Raw genomic sequence first — 19,829 nt, 5'->3', positions numbered from 1 at the left:
TCTCATTCATCCTCATCAATAAGAATACAATGTAAATCAATGTAAATCAATGTAAATATTAAGATGTATGTTCAATACATTTATAAGGAGACATGGTTTATGTTTCTTTTAACTTTACTCACACCATATCATGACCATACAGTACTCGCTCTCCCACAGGGTACAGCTGCACTGACTGACTGTGAAAAGGAATTCTCAGTGTGTCAGCGGAGCAGTCACTTCTTAATGTGTGTTGACAAATCAAACTTAATCTAATCGAATGACCTTAGTAGGAAGTGTAAGATGACAAATAATCAATGGGGTGAAATGTTTGCCTTCAATCTTCTGACTGTGTGACTGAAGGGCATGATACTTCATGAAACAAAGCCCAGATATATTCTGTAATGCAGCTATGAATTGAACGTCTAGGCTCTACTATGTTTACTGACAGTGAATATGTGTTATAATCATAGATCATATATATAATCAAACATTAGCACAAACCAAACTAGATCCCTGGAGGACTCAAGTGTTATATTTTCTTGGAGTAGGAAGAATGTTCTCAGGGAACTTACCAAAAAGTTGACTTTTCATTTTGAGTTGAATCATCATCATAGAACTAAATGTGTTTTTGTTTTAAGCCAACCATGTGATATCGATATAGTGTTCAACTCTATAGACTTATGTACTGATCTTAGTAACTACCTCTGAGTTCTAGGTATACATACTGTTATTATGTCCATGTTACATTGTAAACAGACATGTCCACATCTGTGTGAACCTGTGTGTTATTGTAAGTGCATACCACCATCTAGTGGTCAGTTCTGGTCATTTATATTCTGTTTACATTATGGTTTCTGTTTGTCTTAGCGTTCCTTGGTCACATCACTAAGACAAAGGACCAAACTGTGAAATCCTACACACAGGCCTATTTCCCTGAGTGTACAAAACATTTAGAACACTCTCCTAATATTGAGTTGCACCTCCCTTTTGTCCTCAGAACAGCCTCAATTCGTCGGGGCATGGACTCTACAAGGTGTCGAAAGCGTTCCACAGGGATGCTGGCCCATGTTGACTCCAATGTTTCCCACTATTGGTTTCAAGTGACTGTATGTCCTTTGGGTGGTGAACCATTATTGATACACACGGGAAACTGTTGAGCGTGGAAAACCTAGCAGCGTTGCAGTTCTTGGCACCTACTACCATACCCCATTTCAAAGGCACTTCAATATTTTGTCTTGGCCATTCACCCTCTGAATGGCACACATACACAATCCATGTCTCAATTGACTCAAGGCTTAAAAATCCTTATTTAACCTGTCTCCTACACTGAATGAAGTGGATTTAACAGGTGACATCAATAAGGGATCATAGCTTTCATCTTGATTCACCTGGTCAGTCTATGTCATGGAAAGAGCAGGAGTTCCTAATGTTTTGCACACTCAGTGTAGTTGCAATTTCGTCACTATCCTAAGTTATGAATTTCTCCTTAGATTCAAATAATGATGATTATGTAAGAAATGTTCATAATGTTTTTTACTGTCATCAAATCACTGCTGGACATGGAACTGTGGTTTCTGTCAAACTCATCTGACAAAAAAAATGTATGATTTAGTCATATTTGTTGTTTATATGGCAACTTTAACACCTCAGTGAATTATGTGTTGTAACCTCTCTGATCCTCAGAGTTTGATGTAACTACTGATATTGTTTTAACCTTGTATGGATCATATCTTCTAATAATGTGTATTAATGATCAATTCATAACAGGTAAGCAACAGTGAATCACTACCTCATGGTTATGTAACAGGGTAGGAGTCCATTTCAATTCAGTCAAGTCCATTTGGAGAGCAATTAGGAAAAATGGAATTGAAATTTCAGTTGACGTCCTGAACTGACTAAATGGAAATGGAATTGACCCCAACTATTCTGCAACATTTCTGTAACAGTTGAGGCAGCCATGTGGATACAGACTGAACCAAAGCACTTATTGTGGAGATATATGTCCCAAAGACAATGCAGAAAGCACTGACTGTTGTGTAGCCCACATCCAGTACATATTGTGATGTGATGAACTCCCGTTTTTGTTAAAAAATAAAACCTTGTGTATGTTTTTTCAGCGCTGTGGTTGTATTATACAATCAAGTGTTCCTCCAAAGCAGAAGATTGTCTTAACGTCTCAAAAGAGCACTGATATCTGTTTTATTGTTTTCCTGTTGGCCTGAATGAATGAATTATATTCAATTCATTCATTGTATTCAAAGCCATTTTTTTTGTTACATCAATCATGGTTTGTCGGAGATATTCAAAAGGTTTATTTGACTGAAATAATAAAGCCTGTTGCTAACCTCTTCTTTTGGTCTGGTTGATCTTTCAGGGATGTGACTCATTCCACAGAGGGCCGAGTTTCTGTTTGGCTCCTCGTACTTGATTGATGAATTAAGGTCACTAATTAGTAAAGAACTCCCCTCACTTGGTTGTCTGGGTCTTAATTGGAAGAAAAAACAAAACATGCCCTCCATGGAATGTGTTTGAACATTGACCTGGTTTAAACAGTGACAGTAGTTCAGACTAAGAAAATAAACCGGTAGTACTCATGATAGCTCCTAGAGGGCGCTATAGGATAAAAAGCAGAGGTCTACGAGCTATCCATCATTTCTGTTGATTTCTTTTTCAAGTGTTCCCTCTGAGTAATTAATATAAGGTAACTATCATGGCATAAAAAAAGTGATCCCAAACTTGTACACTGGAAAAAAACAGCACAACAGCCTCAAATGGTTAGCATTGACCAGGAGGTTTAACATGTTAAATGTGCATTCATCAAAGCACAACACTGCAGAAGCTCAGTGCATAAATAAGATAATTAATCACACAATATGACACACAATGAGTAAAAGGTTTAACAGAAACCTTCCTCAGAGGTTGTGCTTACACTAAAATGTTGTGGTTGTGACACGTAATACTTTTGGAACACTCACTGAGAATAAGAGCTAAGCAAAGGCATTGTACAACATCCAATCAAACAGGATTTAAAAAGTACAACAGCTACAAACTCACAATAATACCAAACACTACAAGACAACGTGAGATGCCAAAATCTACAGTTCTGTTTTCCAGCTATATGTAGATAGATATTTTGATCATGTAAAAGCCTTTTTCAAGCTATTGTTGTAAGTTATTCTACCATAACTAACCAGGGTCTGTATCAGATTACAGGATAGGTGGGTGATCAGTGGTGTTGTTGCAGGATAATATCACATCTCCTTACACCTCCTCTATGGCTGTCGTGGGGGTGTGGCGTTTCTTAACAGGAGAGTCTGGCTCAGACTCTATAAAGACGTCGTCTTCTATTTTTTCTTCAATGGGCTTCATCGTTTTGGATGTCTTGGAGGCAGGAGATTTTTCTGGAAAAAAGGACACAACGGTTAGCGTGGGAATAGAGGTGTGTGTGGTTTTTTTATGTAACTGTGTGTGTGTTTTCATATGGCCACAGACGAACACACCCTAAAGGTGACACAAACAAGGTTATCATAGGTCACAAATTCCACAAGCCTTCATTTTGACTCATATGACAATACTTTAAAAACAAAACAGAATCACAACCACACATTTGACAGAATACACAGATAGGCCCTAATTTCACATAGTGTATGTTTGTGTTGGAGACAGGGGGAAGACAGTGTGAAGTTAAATCAACATGATAAGAAAACAAAATCATTCTGAATCCTTTTCCAGACATATCACTCACATTTGCAATTCAACCCCTACATTTGATATGGAAATTGCAACAGGATAATGTAGAAGCTATTGGGGTTAAAGTATGCCTAAATACTGAACATGTTCCAGTAGGAGTTGTACAGCAGCACTATTACTACAGGATGGATGATATGAATGAATTATGTCTTTTCTTAAACACTGAACTTTGAAGATGTTAAAACAACAAACCAGGTTACCGGGGATCACTCGTTTTAGAACAGGCAACATAGTGCAGAGCTGTAGGGTTAAATATTTAGGGTTGGGTTTGAGGGAATGAACTAGCCTGAGTCCCAGATCTGTTTCAACTGTCTTGCCAACTCCTATGTCATTGTCAAGCCAAATGATAGTTGACAAGACAGCACAAACAGATCTGGGACTCAGGCATTAGGAAGGTGAATTTGAGGGCAGGGGGAGGGAGAGAAAAGAGATAGTCTTACACCCCCTTCAGGGCAAGGTGTGATCTGAGAGAGTGGGTTGATTCACAGCTAGAGGAGGAGGAGGTGGTGGAGGAGGGGACAGGAGAAACAATGTCAGAGAATAACTAGAACACAACACCTAGTAAACAATGTTGTCAGATTGGAGCTAAACCCAGAATAAACCAGGATTTAGTGTCTGTTAACATCACACACCAGAGAGGATATGAGGGCTAAACGACGAAGACGGACTCAACCGCGGATACCCATAATGCCTCATGATTTAAGTAAATTAAGGGACTGTTTAACAGCTACTATTGACCTGGCAAAGATCCACCGTGAATCAAAACTTGTCACTATTAAAAGGTGGCATGATAGTGTCAGTCCTTTTCAGACTCAATAGCTAATCAGGTTGTTGGATACTGACAGATGGACCAATAGTATCACAGCTTGATGGGAGGCGGTGAAACTTACGATGTGAAGAGCCACTGGAGCCTCCACGGTGGATCTGGTTCAGGATGTCATCGGTGTCACTGGTGCTGCCCATGCTGTTCCTCATCTGCATCATAGAGACCTGGGAACACAGGCTGGGCTGACGCTCCATCTTCTTCGCTGCCTGTTCATGTAAACATTGTCATCGTTATCGTCATCATCGGTGTCACCACCACCATCATCATCATAATTATGTTATTTCTGCCTCCAGCTGTACCCTAGACACCATATGTGAATTGATTGCCCTCCATCTATCTTCTGAGATCGTGCTGTTAGGTGACCTGAACTGGGACATGCTTAACACCCCAGCCATCCTACAATCTAAACTTGATGCCCTCAATCTCACACAAATTATCAATGAACCTACCAGGTACAACCCCAAATCCGTAAGCACGGACACCCTAATAGATATCATCCTAACCAACCTGCCCTCCAAATACACCTCAGCAATCACTGCCTCATCGCCTGCGTCCGTAATGGGTCTGCAGTCAAACGACCACCCCTCATCACTGTCCCTGAAACACTTCAGCGAGCAGGCCTTTCTAATCGACCTGGCCCGGGTATCCTGGAAGGATATTGACCTCATTCCATCAGTAGAGGATGCTTGGTTATTCTTTAAAAGTACTTTCCTCACCATCTTGCATAAGCATGCCCCATTCAAAAAAATGTACAACCAGGAACAGATATAGCCCTTGCTTCACTCCAGACCTGACTGCCCTTGACCAGCACAAAAACATCCTGTGGCGTACTCCATTAGCATCGAATAGCCCCCGCGATATGCAACTTTTTAGTGACGTTAGCAACCAATATACACAGACAGTTAGGAAAGCAAAGGCAAGCTTTTTCAAACAGACATTTACATCATGTAGCACAAACTCCAAAAGTTCTGGGACACTGTAAAGTCCATGGAGATTAAGAGCACCTCCTCCCAGCTGCCCACTGCACTGAGGCTAGGAAACACTGTCACCACTGATAAATCCACGATAATTGAGAATTTCAATAAGCATTTCTCGACGGCTGGCCATGCTTTCCACCTGGCTACCCCTACCACGGTCAACGGCCCTGCACCCCCCACAGCAACTTGCCCAAGCCTCCCCATTTCTCCTTCACCCAAATCCAGATAGCTGATGTTCTGAAAGAGCTGCAAAATCTGGACCCCTACAAATCAGCCGGGCTAGACAATCTGGACCCTCTGTTTCTAAAATGATCTGCCGAAATTGTTGCAACCCCTATTACTAGCCTGTTCAACCTCTCTTTCGAATCGTCTGAGATCCCTAACGATTGGAAAGATGCCACGGTCATCCCCCTCTTCAAAGGGGGAGACACTCTAGACCAAAACTGCTACAGACCTATATCTATCCTACCCTGCCTTCCTAAGGTCTTCGAAAGCCAAGTTAACAAACAGATCACCGACCATTTAGAATCCCACCGTACCTTCTCCGCTATGCAATCTGGTTTCAGAGCTGGTCAAGGGTGCACCTCAGCCACGCTCAAGGTCCTAAACGATATCATAACTGCCATCATTAAGAGACAATACTGTGCAGCTGTATTCATTGACCTGGCCAAGGCTTTTGCCTCTGTCAATCACCACATTCTTATCGGCAAACTCAACAGCCTTGGTTTCTCAAATGATTGCCTCGCCTGGTTCACCAACTACTTCTCAGACAGAGTTCAGTGTGTCAAATCGGAGGGCCTGTTTTCCGGACCTCTGGCAGTCTTCATGGGGGTGCCACAGGGTTCAATTCTCGTGCAGACTCTCTTCTCTGTATACATCAATGATGTCGCTCTTGCTGCTGGTGATTCTCTGATCCACATATACTACCCACCACTTGGACCTGTATGCTCTCGTTGGCTGGCCCTCGCTTCATATTCGTCACCAAACCCACTGGCTCCAGGTCATCTACAAGTCTTTGCTAGGTAAAGCCCCGCCTTATCTCAGCTCACTGGTCACCATAGCAGTACCCACCCGTAGCACGTGCTCCAGCAGGTATATTTCACTGGTCACCCCCATAGCCAATTACTCCTTTGGCCACCTTTCCTTCCAGTTCTCTGCTGCCAATGACTGGAACGAACTGCAAAAATCACTGAAGCTGGAGACTCATATCTCCCTCACTAACTTTAAGCACCAGCTGTCAGAGCAGCTCACAGATCACCTGTATATAGCCCATCTGTAAATAGCCCATCCAACTACCTCATCCCCATACTGTTATTTATTTATTTTGCTCCTTTGCACCCCAGTATCTCTACTTGCACATTCATCTTCTGCACATCTGTCACTCCAGTGTTTAATTGCTATATTGTAATTATTTCACCACTATGGCCTATTTATTGCCTTACCTCCCTTATCCTACCTCATTTGCACACACTGTATATAGACTGCGTCACACTGCTTTGCTTTATCTTGGCCAGGCCGCAGTTGTAAATGAAAACTTGTTCTCAACTTGCCTACCTGGTTAAATAAAGGTGAAAAAAATTATAATAATAATAATTGAATCTAAGGAGACAATTCTTAATTTAGGAAGGTTAATGACCAAATCACAATTACACTGTTTACAAAGTGTACAAAACATTAGGAACTCCTACTCTTTCCATAACATAGACTGACCAGATGAATCCAGGGGAAAGCTATGATCCCCTATTGATGTCACCTGTTAAATCCACTTCAACCATTGTAGATGAAGGGGATACAGGTTAAAGAAGGGTTTTTAAGACTTGAGACAGTTGAGACATGGATTGTGTATGTGTGCCAGTCAGAGGGTGAATGGACAAGACAAAAGATTTAAGTACCTTTGAATAGGGTATGGTGCCAGGTTCACTGGTGTGAAGAATTGTAACGCTGCTGGGTTTTTCACACTCAACAGTTTCCCATATGTATCAAGAATGGTCCACCACCCAAAGGACATCCAGCCAACTTGACACAACTGTGGAAAGCATTGGAGTCAACGTGGGCCAGCATCCCTGTGGAACGCTTTCGACACCTTCTAGAGTCCATGCCCCGACAAATTGAGGCTATTCTGAAGGCAAAGGGGGGTGCAACGCAACATTAGGAAGGTGTTCCTAATGTTTTGTACATTCCGTGTATGTTTGTAGAAAATAGAAACTACAGTGTCTCAGTTTCTGAACAGTGACTAAACCCACCTTGTCACTGAGAGTGGGGTCGTTGAGCGAGTACAGCTTGTTGGTGATGTCTTTGCCAATGAGGTACCTGAACACCTCGTTCAGGAAGGAGTCCGACTCCAGGAAGTAGGTGAGCCTCTCTCTGGACCAACACAGGAATTTACAATTCTCCTCCGCCATGATGGTCACCTGTAAATGAATCACAGGTTGATACCATGACAGGTTGTCATGGTATCAAACCTGCCCTATCATGACCTAATCATGCCAACAGTACTTGTGTTGTTTGGTCTACCCAGTATGGATACACTATGAACTGGAATATGGGTAAGTGGTAAAATGGGTTATATATATCAAATAAAAAATAAGAAATACAATTAATAAATAAATGGTACATTCAATAATCTGAGTGTCTAGTTACCTGGAATTTTTCTCCTCTGTTCATCTGGGTTGATCTGAACTCAGGGGAGTCAATGAAGGCGTTCGTGTAGATGTTATGGAGGAAATGACCTCGATATGACACCTTCATTCTGTTACACAAAAACGTATAGTCAACATGGATGACCGTGGACGGATCAAATGCACACAGATGCACACAGAATGTTAAACCTTATTTTCTCAAACACCATTCATGGAAAATCGGGGATGGAATGACATGGTAGATAGTTGACAGGGAGATGTCTCAGAGTGATACCTACTTTCCTTTAAGGAGGATACTGAGGCGCTCATCCACGGAGGTCTTGTCCTCGGCAGCATACACCTGTCCCTTCTTCAGGCTCTGGATGGTGCAGAATTGGCCCGTCAGTCTCTGGAACAGGGCCTCGCGCACGTGAAGGGGCTCAAACATCCGCTTGTACACTGACTTCAGCTCCCTGTCAATCTTAATCTGACAGAAGACACAGCACGGTTACAGCTCATTGTCTGTAGCTGGCAGAGGGGAATATAAAGCGTTATGATGGATGATTGACGTGACTTGAGCTAGGCTCCTGATTCAGGGTGGATAACCACAGGGCGTATCATAAAGGACCAGGCATGAAGCATATTTTAGAGTCTTTAAGACAATGTCACCACAGCAGCCAATATAAAGTGAGGGCCACCTAGTTCTACTCATCCTTGATATTGAATTGATAGGACATAATTCACTCATGTATGTCATTCAGTTTTAGTAGGTGGAGGGAGGAGTGGAGACATGGGAGTGAAGAGGACAGCAATATAGATGTATAGATAACTTCCTTCCTCGTTATGAGGAGAGGTGGTCAGGTATGTGAAGGCCCCCTACACACTGAAAGTCCCCTGGTGGCAGCAGTGCATTTGAAAGACCTGCATCTCATTTGGGTAGAGAGAGACAGTGGCCCCAACGCCAGGGGGATGTGACTGGCTGTCTCACCGCTGAAAGACACAATGGAAAACTCATATCCAAAAGTCCTCATCAAAATAACTGTTCCAGGCAACTTGTACCTACTCTAAGCTGTATGTATGTACGGTATATAAATGGACCACAGTCTGCCTCTAACTGGACTGTGTTGGGTTGGGGCAGAACTCACAGGTCTGCGTTTGTAGACCAGGTAGAAGAAGTGCATGAAGTTGACCAGCAGGAAGACCACGTTCCACACCATGACATCTAGGTTACACCGGTACAGCGTTGCCCAGGTGATGAACAGACAGCTTCCTGTCAGGGACAGGAAGTAATAAAGCACACTTTAGTTATTATTGGTTGAGTTATATCCTGATATTGCCCTATAGCGGTACATTTTTAAACTAGCTTGAAAAAAACTCCAGTAGGCAGGTGTACTACCACCAACATAGTGGTCACGATATGATATCATTCCACTCTGCTCAGTCCCTTTCCCAGTTGTACTACCACTAACATACTGTAGTGGTCACAATATGATATCATTCCACTCTGCTCAGTCCCTTTCCCAGTTGTACTACCACCAACATGGTGGTCATGATATGATATCATTCCACTCTGCTCAGTCCCTTTCCCAGTTGTACTTCCACCAACATAGTGGTCATATTATATGAATATCATTCCACTCTACTCAGTGTCTTTCCCAGTTGTACTACCACCAACATACTGTAGTGGTCATAATACGATATCATTCCACTCTACTCAGTGTCTTTCCCAGCTGTACTACCACAGCAACTCCCCCTTCTCCAGGAAGTGTGGACTCGTTCACTCACGATAGTGTTTGTATCATATTTCTAACAGCAATTCAATGCATATGAATCCTTGAGATGTAGGGAACAAGTGAATACTTTGAAGAGAAGGGAGAGATACTGTGGTGGTAGAGCTGGTAATGAAACTGAAAAGTTTGTAATACAATCGTACCATGACCGCCGAGTTGGACTGTAATCTGGGCCAGCAGAGGCCAGTATGGACACACCTGTCATCAGCATGAGGCGCAGCAGGATCATGTGCAGGGTCAGGGTGGTGGGGATGACCAGGCCCAGGAGGAGAGACAGGTTCCCCAGGTGGAAGAGCAGGTGGTGGGCCTCCTCCCACTCCTCACAGGAGGTTATGTTGGGCTCCATGGTGGTCATCACCAGACCTCCACCTCCAGCCCCGGGTACAGACCCAGGGACTGCCGACCGCAGGGGGGCCAGGGTGGTGTAGAACAGGCTACTGGTCATCTCCGGAGAGGAAGACATCCTGATCCTCACCTAGAGAGAGGTGGGGAGGGTGTTGTGGTTGTTTATGTACTGCTTATGAATGGGGTATGTAGATGTTATGAATGTATTATTATGTTGGTACCTTTCAAGTTAAGTGTTACAGTGTTGATGGTAAAAACAGCAGATTTTAGCAGTTGAAATTTCAATTCACACTGCTGCTGTTCTCATAGTGTACATCAGTTTGTCACTATCACAATCTCCTCAGGTTTCAACAGATTTTCTTAACAGATTACTGTATTTCCAAATGTTTTATTTTATGTACTTATGCATTAGAATAACTTTTTAGATGCTTATAGGCCTACTGACACTGTCAACATAATACTTGATTCATCAACTAACAGATTTAATACTGTAAATAGCCTGGGAATTCATCACACCGATCATACAGCACTGGAGTGATATTGAAAGGTTTCACTTTAAGGGAAAATATCAACCTCAACTGGGTTTTGAGCGGATCTCCCGACTAACGCATGACAATATTTGATATAGATTGTGAAATGGAAATGGAAAACGTGCGAAGTGAGTCGGCTACAATACCCTGCTTGTAGAAAATTAACGGGACGCACCGGCAGACGTCTTAAGAAATAGCGGTAACTTTCCTTTCACCACTCAGTCAGAGTAAGATAACAGAAAATTGGAGATGTAACTTACCAATCTGACAACAATCGATCAAAGGCGTCGCTGGAGAGGATAATGAATTGAAAACAATGGACACGTAATGAGGAGCTATAAATGTATGTCCTCGCGAGCTGGGGGACTGCACAATGTGAGTCGCGCATTCCAGTGAACTGACAGGCATTGACTAAAATGGGCAAGGCGAGGGGACAGCAGTCAACACTACCCCGCCGCTGCGCACCAGCATAGTCCGGGCACGCCAACAGGGGGAGGTAAAACGTCCCTTTAACTGAAAATATAGCCTAGCAGCCAGCAACTCCTAGAAAATAATATTATGAAGCCCGTCGAGTGAATCGTGTTATGTGTTTCGAGATGTTGGTAAACCTAATTGAACAGTGCCTCTTCCCCATCCAGAGGTGACATGAGCTGCGTGATGAGGTTGACAAGAGCAGGTATTAATGAGATCAGCACCAAGGTCAGCGCCATGGTCAGCGCGAGAAAGTGATTGACACTCACCTGTTGGCTGCTCGACAGAAATTCACGCTCCCGGAGGAAAATGTTGTAGGCTTAATGAAAGTTATTCGAGATACAAAACGTATAGGGTTACATTGCATTGTTGATAATTTATTACGATTAAACACAACTATCGACCAAAAAAACTCAGTAAGGAAATTGAATATACAGTCTCAATTTAAGACAGACAGATAGTAAAGTGCACTATAAAACATAAGCAGAAATCAGGGGTAACATTTCGCTGGTATTTTGATGCAGAGAAAATCTCTCTCTCACACTCACACACACACACACACATACACACACGCGCGCGCGCCTATTGCATTATGTATGGAAAACCAAGTGGAGGGTTACTTGATGTGCTACAATGTATTCTATGTTGATGCGTAAATTACATAGCTTATGCCCTATCTATAGCCTAAGCACTTGAGGATAACAAACAGACAAAAACAACATCCATTAATGAAAAACAAACATTAAAGAGTTCCGTTCCAGTCACGAGACAGTCTCTTTCGGTGCTGTTATAGTTATAGGGACACGGGCACGGTGTCCATGGTCATATTGCGCTGGGACTCGTAGGAACGCATCTGTCCGGTCTAATTCAGGCAACGGGGGCACGTGAGAGTAGGTGGGTAACCGGAGATCATATCGGAACCCGCGGCTGTCGAACGCCTTGTCGTTGAGGGAGTACAGCTTGTCCGCGATGTCATTCCGCACCACGAGCGCAAAGACCTTGGCGATGTAGCGGTGTTTGGCGAAGAGTAGGTACAGTTTCTTACGTCTCCAAGAAACGTACCTACAGCAATTATCTGCACGCAGGGTCACCTGGGAAAGAAAACACGAACGCTTATACACTGAGTATACCAAACATGAATAACACCTTAATATTGAGCTGCACCCACACAGGGATGTTGGCCAATATTGACCAATGCTTCCCACAGTTGTGTCAAGTTGGCTAGATGTCTTTTGGGTGTTGGACCATTATTGATACACACGGGAAACAGTTAAGCGTGAAAAACTCAGCAGCATTGCAGTTCTTGACACAACCCAGTGCGCCGGGCACCTACTGCCATACCCCATTTCAAAGGCACTTCAATCTTCTGTCTTTCCCATTCACCCTCTGAATGGCACACATACACAATCCATGTCTCAATTGTCTCAAGGCTTAAAAATTATTATTTAACCTGTCTCCTCCCCTTCATCTACACTGATTGAAGTGGATTTAACAAGTGACTTCAATAGGGGATCATACAGTAGCGTTCACCTGGATTGGCCTGGTCAATCTATGTCATGGAAAGAGCAGGTGTTCTTAATGTTTTGTATACTCAGTGTATATGCCAGACACATTAGCCCAAATTAGCATTATTCGATCAGTTTACTATTTACCTGGAAAAGTCCCTCCTCTGATGGCCGGAGAGAGTCCCATTCAGGTGAATCGAGAAACTGGAAAGGATATATGTCATGTAAAAACTCTCCATTTACTGTCACACGAATTCTGTAAAAAAAAATTTAAAAAAAAAATTTAAAAGTGGGACATTAGGCGATTTTATGTGACATAACATCAAATACAGTTGTATAAAATATTAAAGTGAAGTTCAGATGCACCTGCCGGACAGAAGAACGGACAGCTTATCAATTGCAGTCTTGCCCTCCATAGCAAAACAGTGGTCTTTCTCTATAGTGTGGATGTCCCCTTCACAACAGGCGACTATCTTGCCGAAGTGGGTGAGCGACACCCCCAGCTTTTTGAACAGGTAGCTGTACAGATCTTGAAACTCCTTTTCGAAAGTAACGTTCCTCAGTCGGTAGGCGACAAGCACCACTTGAACTGCACATACCCCAAAGAGAGCGAAATTCCACAAAAAGGTGTCGGTGGTGCACGCGTCCGACCATGACCAAATGGTTGTGCAGAAGAAACCGAGCGTCAGAAAGGTAAACAAGTAGAGGAGCCCATAGAACCCGCTCCCTCCCATGAACCCCAAAACGAGGAAGATACTGGCGAGGTGGAAGATGGCAACCTCGGATCCCCCCTTCCATTCTTCGCATAATGGGTGCACGACAGCCGCCGTTAAGTTTTCAGGAGGTGGGAAAAATTCTGGCACCTCCATTGTCGCGCGTGGGGAGCACGTCACTTTTTCGAAAACAGAGAGGTGGTAAGAGAAAACTAATAAGTGGAACGTCACGGAGACTTCCACCCTAACATTTAATCGCCCTAAGTTTTGATGATATCACCTCTTAAAATATGACCCGGGTATCGGGACGGGGGTGGCTAAGGAGCCTACTGCTCCGCTTGGTCCTGACATCCAACTGATTAAAGCTCTATCGGGCTCAACCAAACCATATCTTCTATGCACATGACGTCTAGGATATATCCAATAATTGAAATGCGATATTGAGATATAAGATGTATGGATATCAAATTACTCATTCAACAAATTACAGCCTGAGCAAATGACATTACACAACAACACCAAGTAGGCCTAACATGTTTACCTTTCAATGCAAATCTCAGATAATTCTCAAACTCACTAAACATATACTGTGATGATGGGGTTATGAATTTGCCTGATCAAGAGAAGATTGTGATGATGAATGACAAGCCTCCAAGGTCTCTGACAGAAGGTGGTCTCCAACAACTCAGTAGGGCTGTAACACTTCCACTACTTGTTATAGGTGTAAAGGTGAGTAGGGTGGATAAAAAAGCTCAACTTTAATGAGAGGTTGTGTATGTGTGTGTGTCTGTATCTGTGTGTCTTTCCCACTCCTTGATCTCTCTGTTTTCAGACCAGGACATCATAAATCACAGTGGTAGACTAGCAGTAGGGAGGCAGGGAGGCAGCAGTGATCTATCTGGGCTAAAATAACCCACTGCAGTTTCCCCTGGTGAGCTGCTGCCTACCTGACCAGACAGTCAAGGTGACATTGAGAATCACAGAGCTGCAGAGGACTGAAAACTCAGGCGGTGTGAAATATTTAGGACATGCTGCAATCACATGCAGAGATCCCCTGGGTCCAAATCCTTCAGTATGTCAGACAGACAGAGCTAGATACATCCTCTGTGTTTGTGTCAGTGCTCTCTGTGTTTGTATGAGTGCTTTCTCTCTCTCTCTCTCTCATTCGCTCTCTCTCTCTCAGCCCTCCACCTCTGTCTCACTCAGTCCCCCTCTCTCTCTCTCTCTCTCTCTCTCTCTCTCTGAGGAATTCTTGCCCTCTTTTCAAACTGAAGGTTACCACAGCTGTCTATGGGAGATTGGAAACAGTAAGGGACAGTCTGAAGGTATGTAGTGGTGGAATCGGACCCTGGCTTCAGCTGTTGTGAGTGACTTGTTGCTAGGAGTGGTTATCTCCCTTCCCACACTCCAGTCTAAGGTCAACATTGTGGTTGCACCACGGGCTGCTCAGAGCACTAAACATACACACTCACCAACACACTACCCTGGTTATCAAACTCAATCTCATTATAAAAGAGGTGCAACTCATTTTAAGCGTTGGTACATTTTAGGCGACATAGTCAATGTTCATATTGTAGAGCAAATATTGGAGCAGTGTTGATCCCCCGGGACACACTCCAGTCTCAGATGAACATAACCAGTACAACATTAGAGGTGTTGCTGTGCACCGGACCAATTCAAGCACTGTGTGTACGTGAGTGTACAACTACATTTAAACACAGGGAGAATGTGATGTAGATTGTGCCAGCTACCAGTGGCCTGCCAACTATACAAAGACTATCATAAACCCAACCTGTCTATAAATAGGACTTATACCCTCCACACGCCAGTGTGTGAGTGTGTGTGTGTAAGTTCAGGTTTGGCAAATGGTGGACCTTCTCCCTCATTAATTTAGAGAGAGATGGTCTTAATTGGGCCATGGCATTAAACAACCTTGGCAGAGAGAGGGGAGAGAAGTATCTATCCCTTAGGTCTTCATCTGTCCGAGAGAGAGAGAGAGAGAGAGAAAGAAAGAAAGAAAGAGACAGGTAGTCAGAGACAGATAGAGAGAGGGAAAGAGAGACAGGCAGTCAGAGACAGATAGAGAGAGGGAAAGAGAGACAGGCAGTCAGAGACAGATAGAGAGAGGGAAAGAGAGACAGGCAGTCAGAGACAGATAGAGAGAGGGAAAGAGAGACAGGCAGTCAGAGACAGATAGAGAGAGGGAAAGAGAGACAGGCAGTCAGAGACAGATAGAGAGAGGGAAAGAGAGACAGGCAGTCAGAGACAGATAGAGAGAGGGAAAGAGAGACAGGCAGTCAGAGACAGATAGAGAGAGGGAAAGAGAGACATGTAGTCAGAGACAGATAGAGAGAGGGAACGAGAGATAGGCAGTCAGAGACAGATAGAGAGCGGGAAAGAGAGACATGTAGTCAGAGACAGATAGAGAGAGGGAAAGAGAGACAGGCAGTCAGAGACAGATAGAGAGAGGGAAAGAGAGACATGTAGTCAGAGACAGAGAGAGGGAAAGAGAGACAGGCAGTCAGAGACAGATAGAGAGAGGGAAAGAGAGACAGGCAGTCAGAGACAGATAGAGAGAGGGAAAGAGAGACAGATAGAGAGAGGGAAAGAGAGACAGATAGAGAGAGGGAAAGAGAGACAGGCAGTCAGAGACAGATAGAGAGAGAGCAGGTGGGTATAAAAAATGCCAATAGGTATGAGCATGTAGGGATATCTGGATGTCTGGTACTAACTTTGGTTAGGAGAAAATACAGTATGTCAGACAAATACACCCACCCCTACACACACTCCACACACACAGACACAGAGACAAATGCGCACACACACAACACTGGTGATCTCAAACCGAGGCGTAATGAATCTCTTTCAGAGAATTCTCAGCACTGTCATTAGGGTTATTTTTAGAGACTCCCCAGATAGAGACCCTGGACCTTGGATTGACTGAGGAAACCACACACACTGTACGCCAACTCTAATGACTCTACTCATGCAAAGATACACTGATGTATTTTGTCATGCACACACACACACACACACACACACACCATGATTGACAAGATAAGTCCGACAAGGGACAGGCTTGTGATAGTGTCCCATTACTCTCCATTAGATGCAGCCATTACCTACAATCCCATAACTATTAACCACACACTCACATACATACATACCACACATACTCTCCTGTGTCCCTTCCTTCATCTGGGAGTCTGGACGATGAACTCAATTATTTCCTCATTAACTGACAGGCGAGACGGAGATCTGCTATGATTGACCCCTGTTTCCATGGAACTGATAGTTTTCCATTCCTGCATACAAATGAGTCAGACTGTCCTGGGAGGCACAAACACACACACATACACACACGTACACACACACACACACACACACTGTCCCAGGAGGCAGTCCAGCTCTACAAATGCAGGGTGACAGGCCTGCTGCCTCGTGTTAGGGGAACACAGAGCTACAGGAAGGGGACAGAACTGGGGGCATGTAAGGAGGGGTGGGGGACAGGGGACAGACAGATACATGGACTGAGCTGGGGTGGGGATGAAAGGCAGATCAGACGAAGAAAGTGGTGTGGGTTTGTTTGTCTCAGAAAGCCTTATATTGCAACGAGGCTATGAAAGTATTGGTTTACAGTTTTATTATGGCACATATTCTATGAAGGAAGAGAATATTGTGTTTCATTTATACCCAACACACACTAGCACACACACTTTACATTCACATACATTGTAATATTGTTTTATGGTGGTATTATACATTTTGTATTGTAGATATGTAGTGGTGTAATAATGTTACATGATGTACTGTTTTATCTTTTGTTTAATGTGTAATGTAAGTTCCTTAATGTGTTTGGACCCCAGGAAGAGTAGCTGCTGCCTTGGCAGGAACTAATGGGGATCCCTAATAAATACAAATACAAATGAAGTAATGTAACTACAGGTACCAGCAACATATTGATAGGCTACCAGAGCCCAGATTTGACAGGAGGACTGAGATTGTCCTGGGAGTGGAACTAGAGAATTTTAAATTTGTCATTACCTCAAAAAGAGCCATGTATTAGCCTACTTTGATTTCCTGTTGCAGAGAGAATCTGTTGCATCTCGTAGTGGAGAAGAGAAAACAGGCCATCCTCCTCCTCCTCGTTGTCTTCATCCTGTACGTGTCCATCAGAGCAGCAGATAGCCTCGCAGAAATGTTTCTGGGTCTATACAACGCACAGACATGCACGCACGCACGCGCGCACGTGCACACACACACACACACACACACGACAGGAAAGGGAAAAGGAGAAAAGGGACTGGCCTCTGGTAAAAGAGAATATGGAAAATGAAGTGCCTCTCATTCCTCTCGCATAATGAGAGAGACTCAGACGGGGGAATCTTTTCTGGCCTTTTCTCTCTCTGTGCTCCAGAGACATTCATTTGTTCATTCTTTCTGACGAACACGAGACTCTTCTGTTTTTTTGGACTTGAAGAAAAAGAGAAAAGGTGAGCGGTGTCTCCGAGTATGGCGCCTGTCAAAACTCTGAGTATGGCTCCTACACTCTTAGAAAAAAAGGAGTTACCTAGAAACTAAAAGGGTTATTCCGCTGTCCCCATAGTAGAACCCTTTGAAGAACCATTTTTGGTTCCAGGTAGAGAACCCTTTTAGGTTCCATTTGGATCCTTTCCACAGAGGGTTCTACATGGAACCAAAAATGGTTCTCCCTGGATCATAAACGAGATCTCCTATGAATACAGCCAAATAACCCTTTTTTTTAAAGAGTGTATAACCAAACAAACAAACAAACACACACACACACACACACACAGAGAGACACTCTTTCCAGAGTTCAAAGCTCCAGTCACACACATCACTCTGAATATGTCCCCAACATAAAGTACTGGCATTAAAAACATCCCAACTAGCTTCACAGAGTTGGTAGCTAGCTAGCCATTGGTTCTGCTTTGCTGCAGTCAAACTCAGTAAACTCTCCATCTCTCCCACACACACAGTCATGTGAACACATGTCCAGGAGCAGAGGAGTCATAATTTTCTTGTCTTCTTCATTAGTCAGTGTACCTGTAGGTCCCACTCCAGTAATCAGGAAGCTGTTTGCATAGTCACAGCTAGGAGGACCAGGGAGGTGTGTGTGACTAACACAAGAGGACTGACTCACTGGCTCGCTCTACATTGTCTAAAAGTCTGTTCTCTCCTCGCCTCCTCTCCTTCATTGCACTGATTTGAAAGATCTGACCACGTTAAAGCCAGCCTAATGATGAGCTTCCACCATATTGTTTCCACTTAGCAAATCTTTCCCAATCAGTGTAGATGAAGGGGAGGAGAAGAGGGGAGGGCGGTTTGATAAACCCTTGAGCCAAAGTGGCAGGTGACGGAGACCGGGGGAGGAATGACAGATAGATCATCTCATGGTGATGAAGACCACTTATAGCACCACAGCTACAGTTTAAGTTGGAAGTTTACATACACCTTAGACAAATACATTTAAACTCAGTTTTTCACAATTCCTGACATTTAATCCTAGTAAAAATCCCCTGTCTTAGGTCAGTTAGGATCACCACTTTAATTTAAGACTGAAATGTCAGAATAAGAATGTAGAGAGAATGATTTATTTCAGCTGTTATTTCTTTCATCACATTCCCAGTTTACATACACTCAATTAGTATTTGGTAGCATTGCCTTTAAATTGTTTAACTTGGGTCAAAGTTTCCCACAATAAGTTTGGTGAATTTTGGCCCATTCCTCCTGACAGAGCTGGTGTAAAAGAGTCAGGTTTGTAGGCTTCCTTGCTCGCCCATTTCTGTAGGCCCATCCCTCAGATTTTTACCATAACAGAGGCGGGGCACTGTTTTTGCCCTTTAAACAGCTGCATATTATCAAGATATCAAAGTGTCACCAACAAAAAGGTAAACAATAGTCCTATAGCGAATCCAGCATATGACGTTCATTTTTCACATGTAAATAGCACTTTTCAGTAGTGCTCAAAGCATGCCGTTCCATGAGCGCAGCATTTACTTTTCAACTCAAATCAACGAGCCCATTCAGTCCTACATGACAACAAAATCCTAAACAACAGAGTAGGGCTGGCTAATAAGTCCTTAGTTTGGGGGTCATGCTCAGGTAAAACAATTAGGCTAATCTATACTTCCATATTTCAATGTCCTATTCTTGAAGAGTAAGGGGAATAACATTTATTGGAATGACTGGAATTCTGATATATATTTTGGTTTTAATGTAAAGCTATAATTTAATCATATATATATATATATATATGTAGTATAAAGCAATAGGTTAAAAGAAGCCTACATAACCAACC

The 19,829-nt window shown here is 43.3% G+C and overlaps 2 protein-coding genes across 3 annotated transcripts; both read right to left on the bottom strand.

The window, feature by feature from the left end:
- Window positions 1–2,158: 2,158 nt before the first annotated feature.
- Window positions 2,159–11,250, bottom strand: bves (blood vessel epicardial substance). Of its 2 annotated transcripts, XM_021592659.2 has the most exons (9): window positions 11,079–11,250; window positions 10,142–10,418; window positions 9,299–9,423; window positions 8,453–8,640; window positions 8,176–8,284; window positions 7,779–7,946; window positions 4,623–4,764; window positions 4,173–4,220; window positions 2,159–3,383 (listed from the first exon to the last, which is right to left on the bottom strand). In XM_021592659.2, exons 2-8 carry the CDS (start codon window positions 10,404–10,406, stop codon window positions 4,180–4,182), a joined length of 1,038 nt encoding a protein of 345 aa, XP_021448334.1. In that variant the 5' UTR covers window positions 10,407–10,418; window positions 11,079–11,250; the 3' UTR covers window positions 2,159–3,383; window positions 4,173–4,179. The 2 variants fall into 2 exon arrangements, with proteins under 2 accessions (XP_021448334.1, XP_021448328.1); XM_021592653.2 differs by lacking the exon at window positions 4,173–4,220.
- A 403-nt stretch (window positions 11,251–11,653) lies between these two features.
- On the bottom strand, window positions 11,654–14,344 carry LOC110512064 (popeye domain-containing protein 3). Its single transcript, XM_021592665.2, has 3 exons — window positions 13,161–14,344; window positions 12,942–13,050; window positions 11,654–12,380 (listed from the first exon to the last, which is right to left on the bottom strand). The coding sequence occupies exons 1-3, from the start codon at window positions 13,661–13,663 to the stop codon at window positions 12,051–12,053; spliced, it is 942 nt and encodes a 313-aa protein (XP_021448340.1). The 5' UTR covers window positions 13,664–14,344; the 3' UTR covers window positions 11,654–12,050.
- Window positions 14,345–19,829: the final 5,485 nt, after the last annotated feature.

The sequence above is a fragment of the Oncorhynchus mykiss genome, chromosome 3, assembly GCF_013265735.2.
Source record: "Oncorhynchus mykiss isolate Arlee chromosome 3, USDA_OmykA_1.1, whole genome shotgun sequence".
In the NCBI taxonomy this organism is placed as follows: Eukaryota; Metazoa; Chordata; class Actinopteri; order Salmoniformes; family Salmonidae; genus Oncorhynchus; species Oncorhynchus mykiss.
This window is presented reverse-complemented; position numbering and strand designations above follow the sequence as displayed.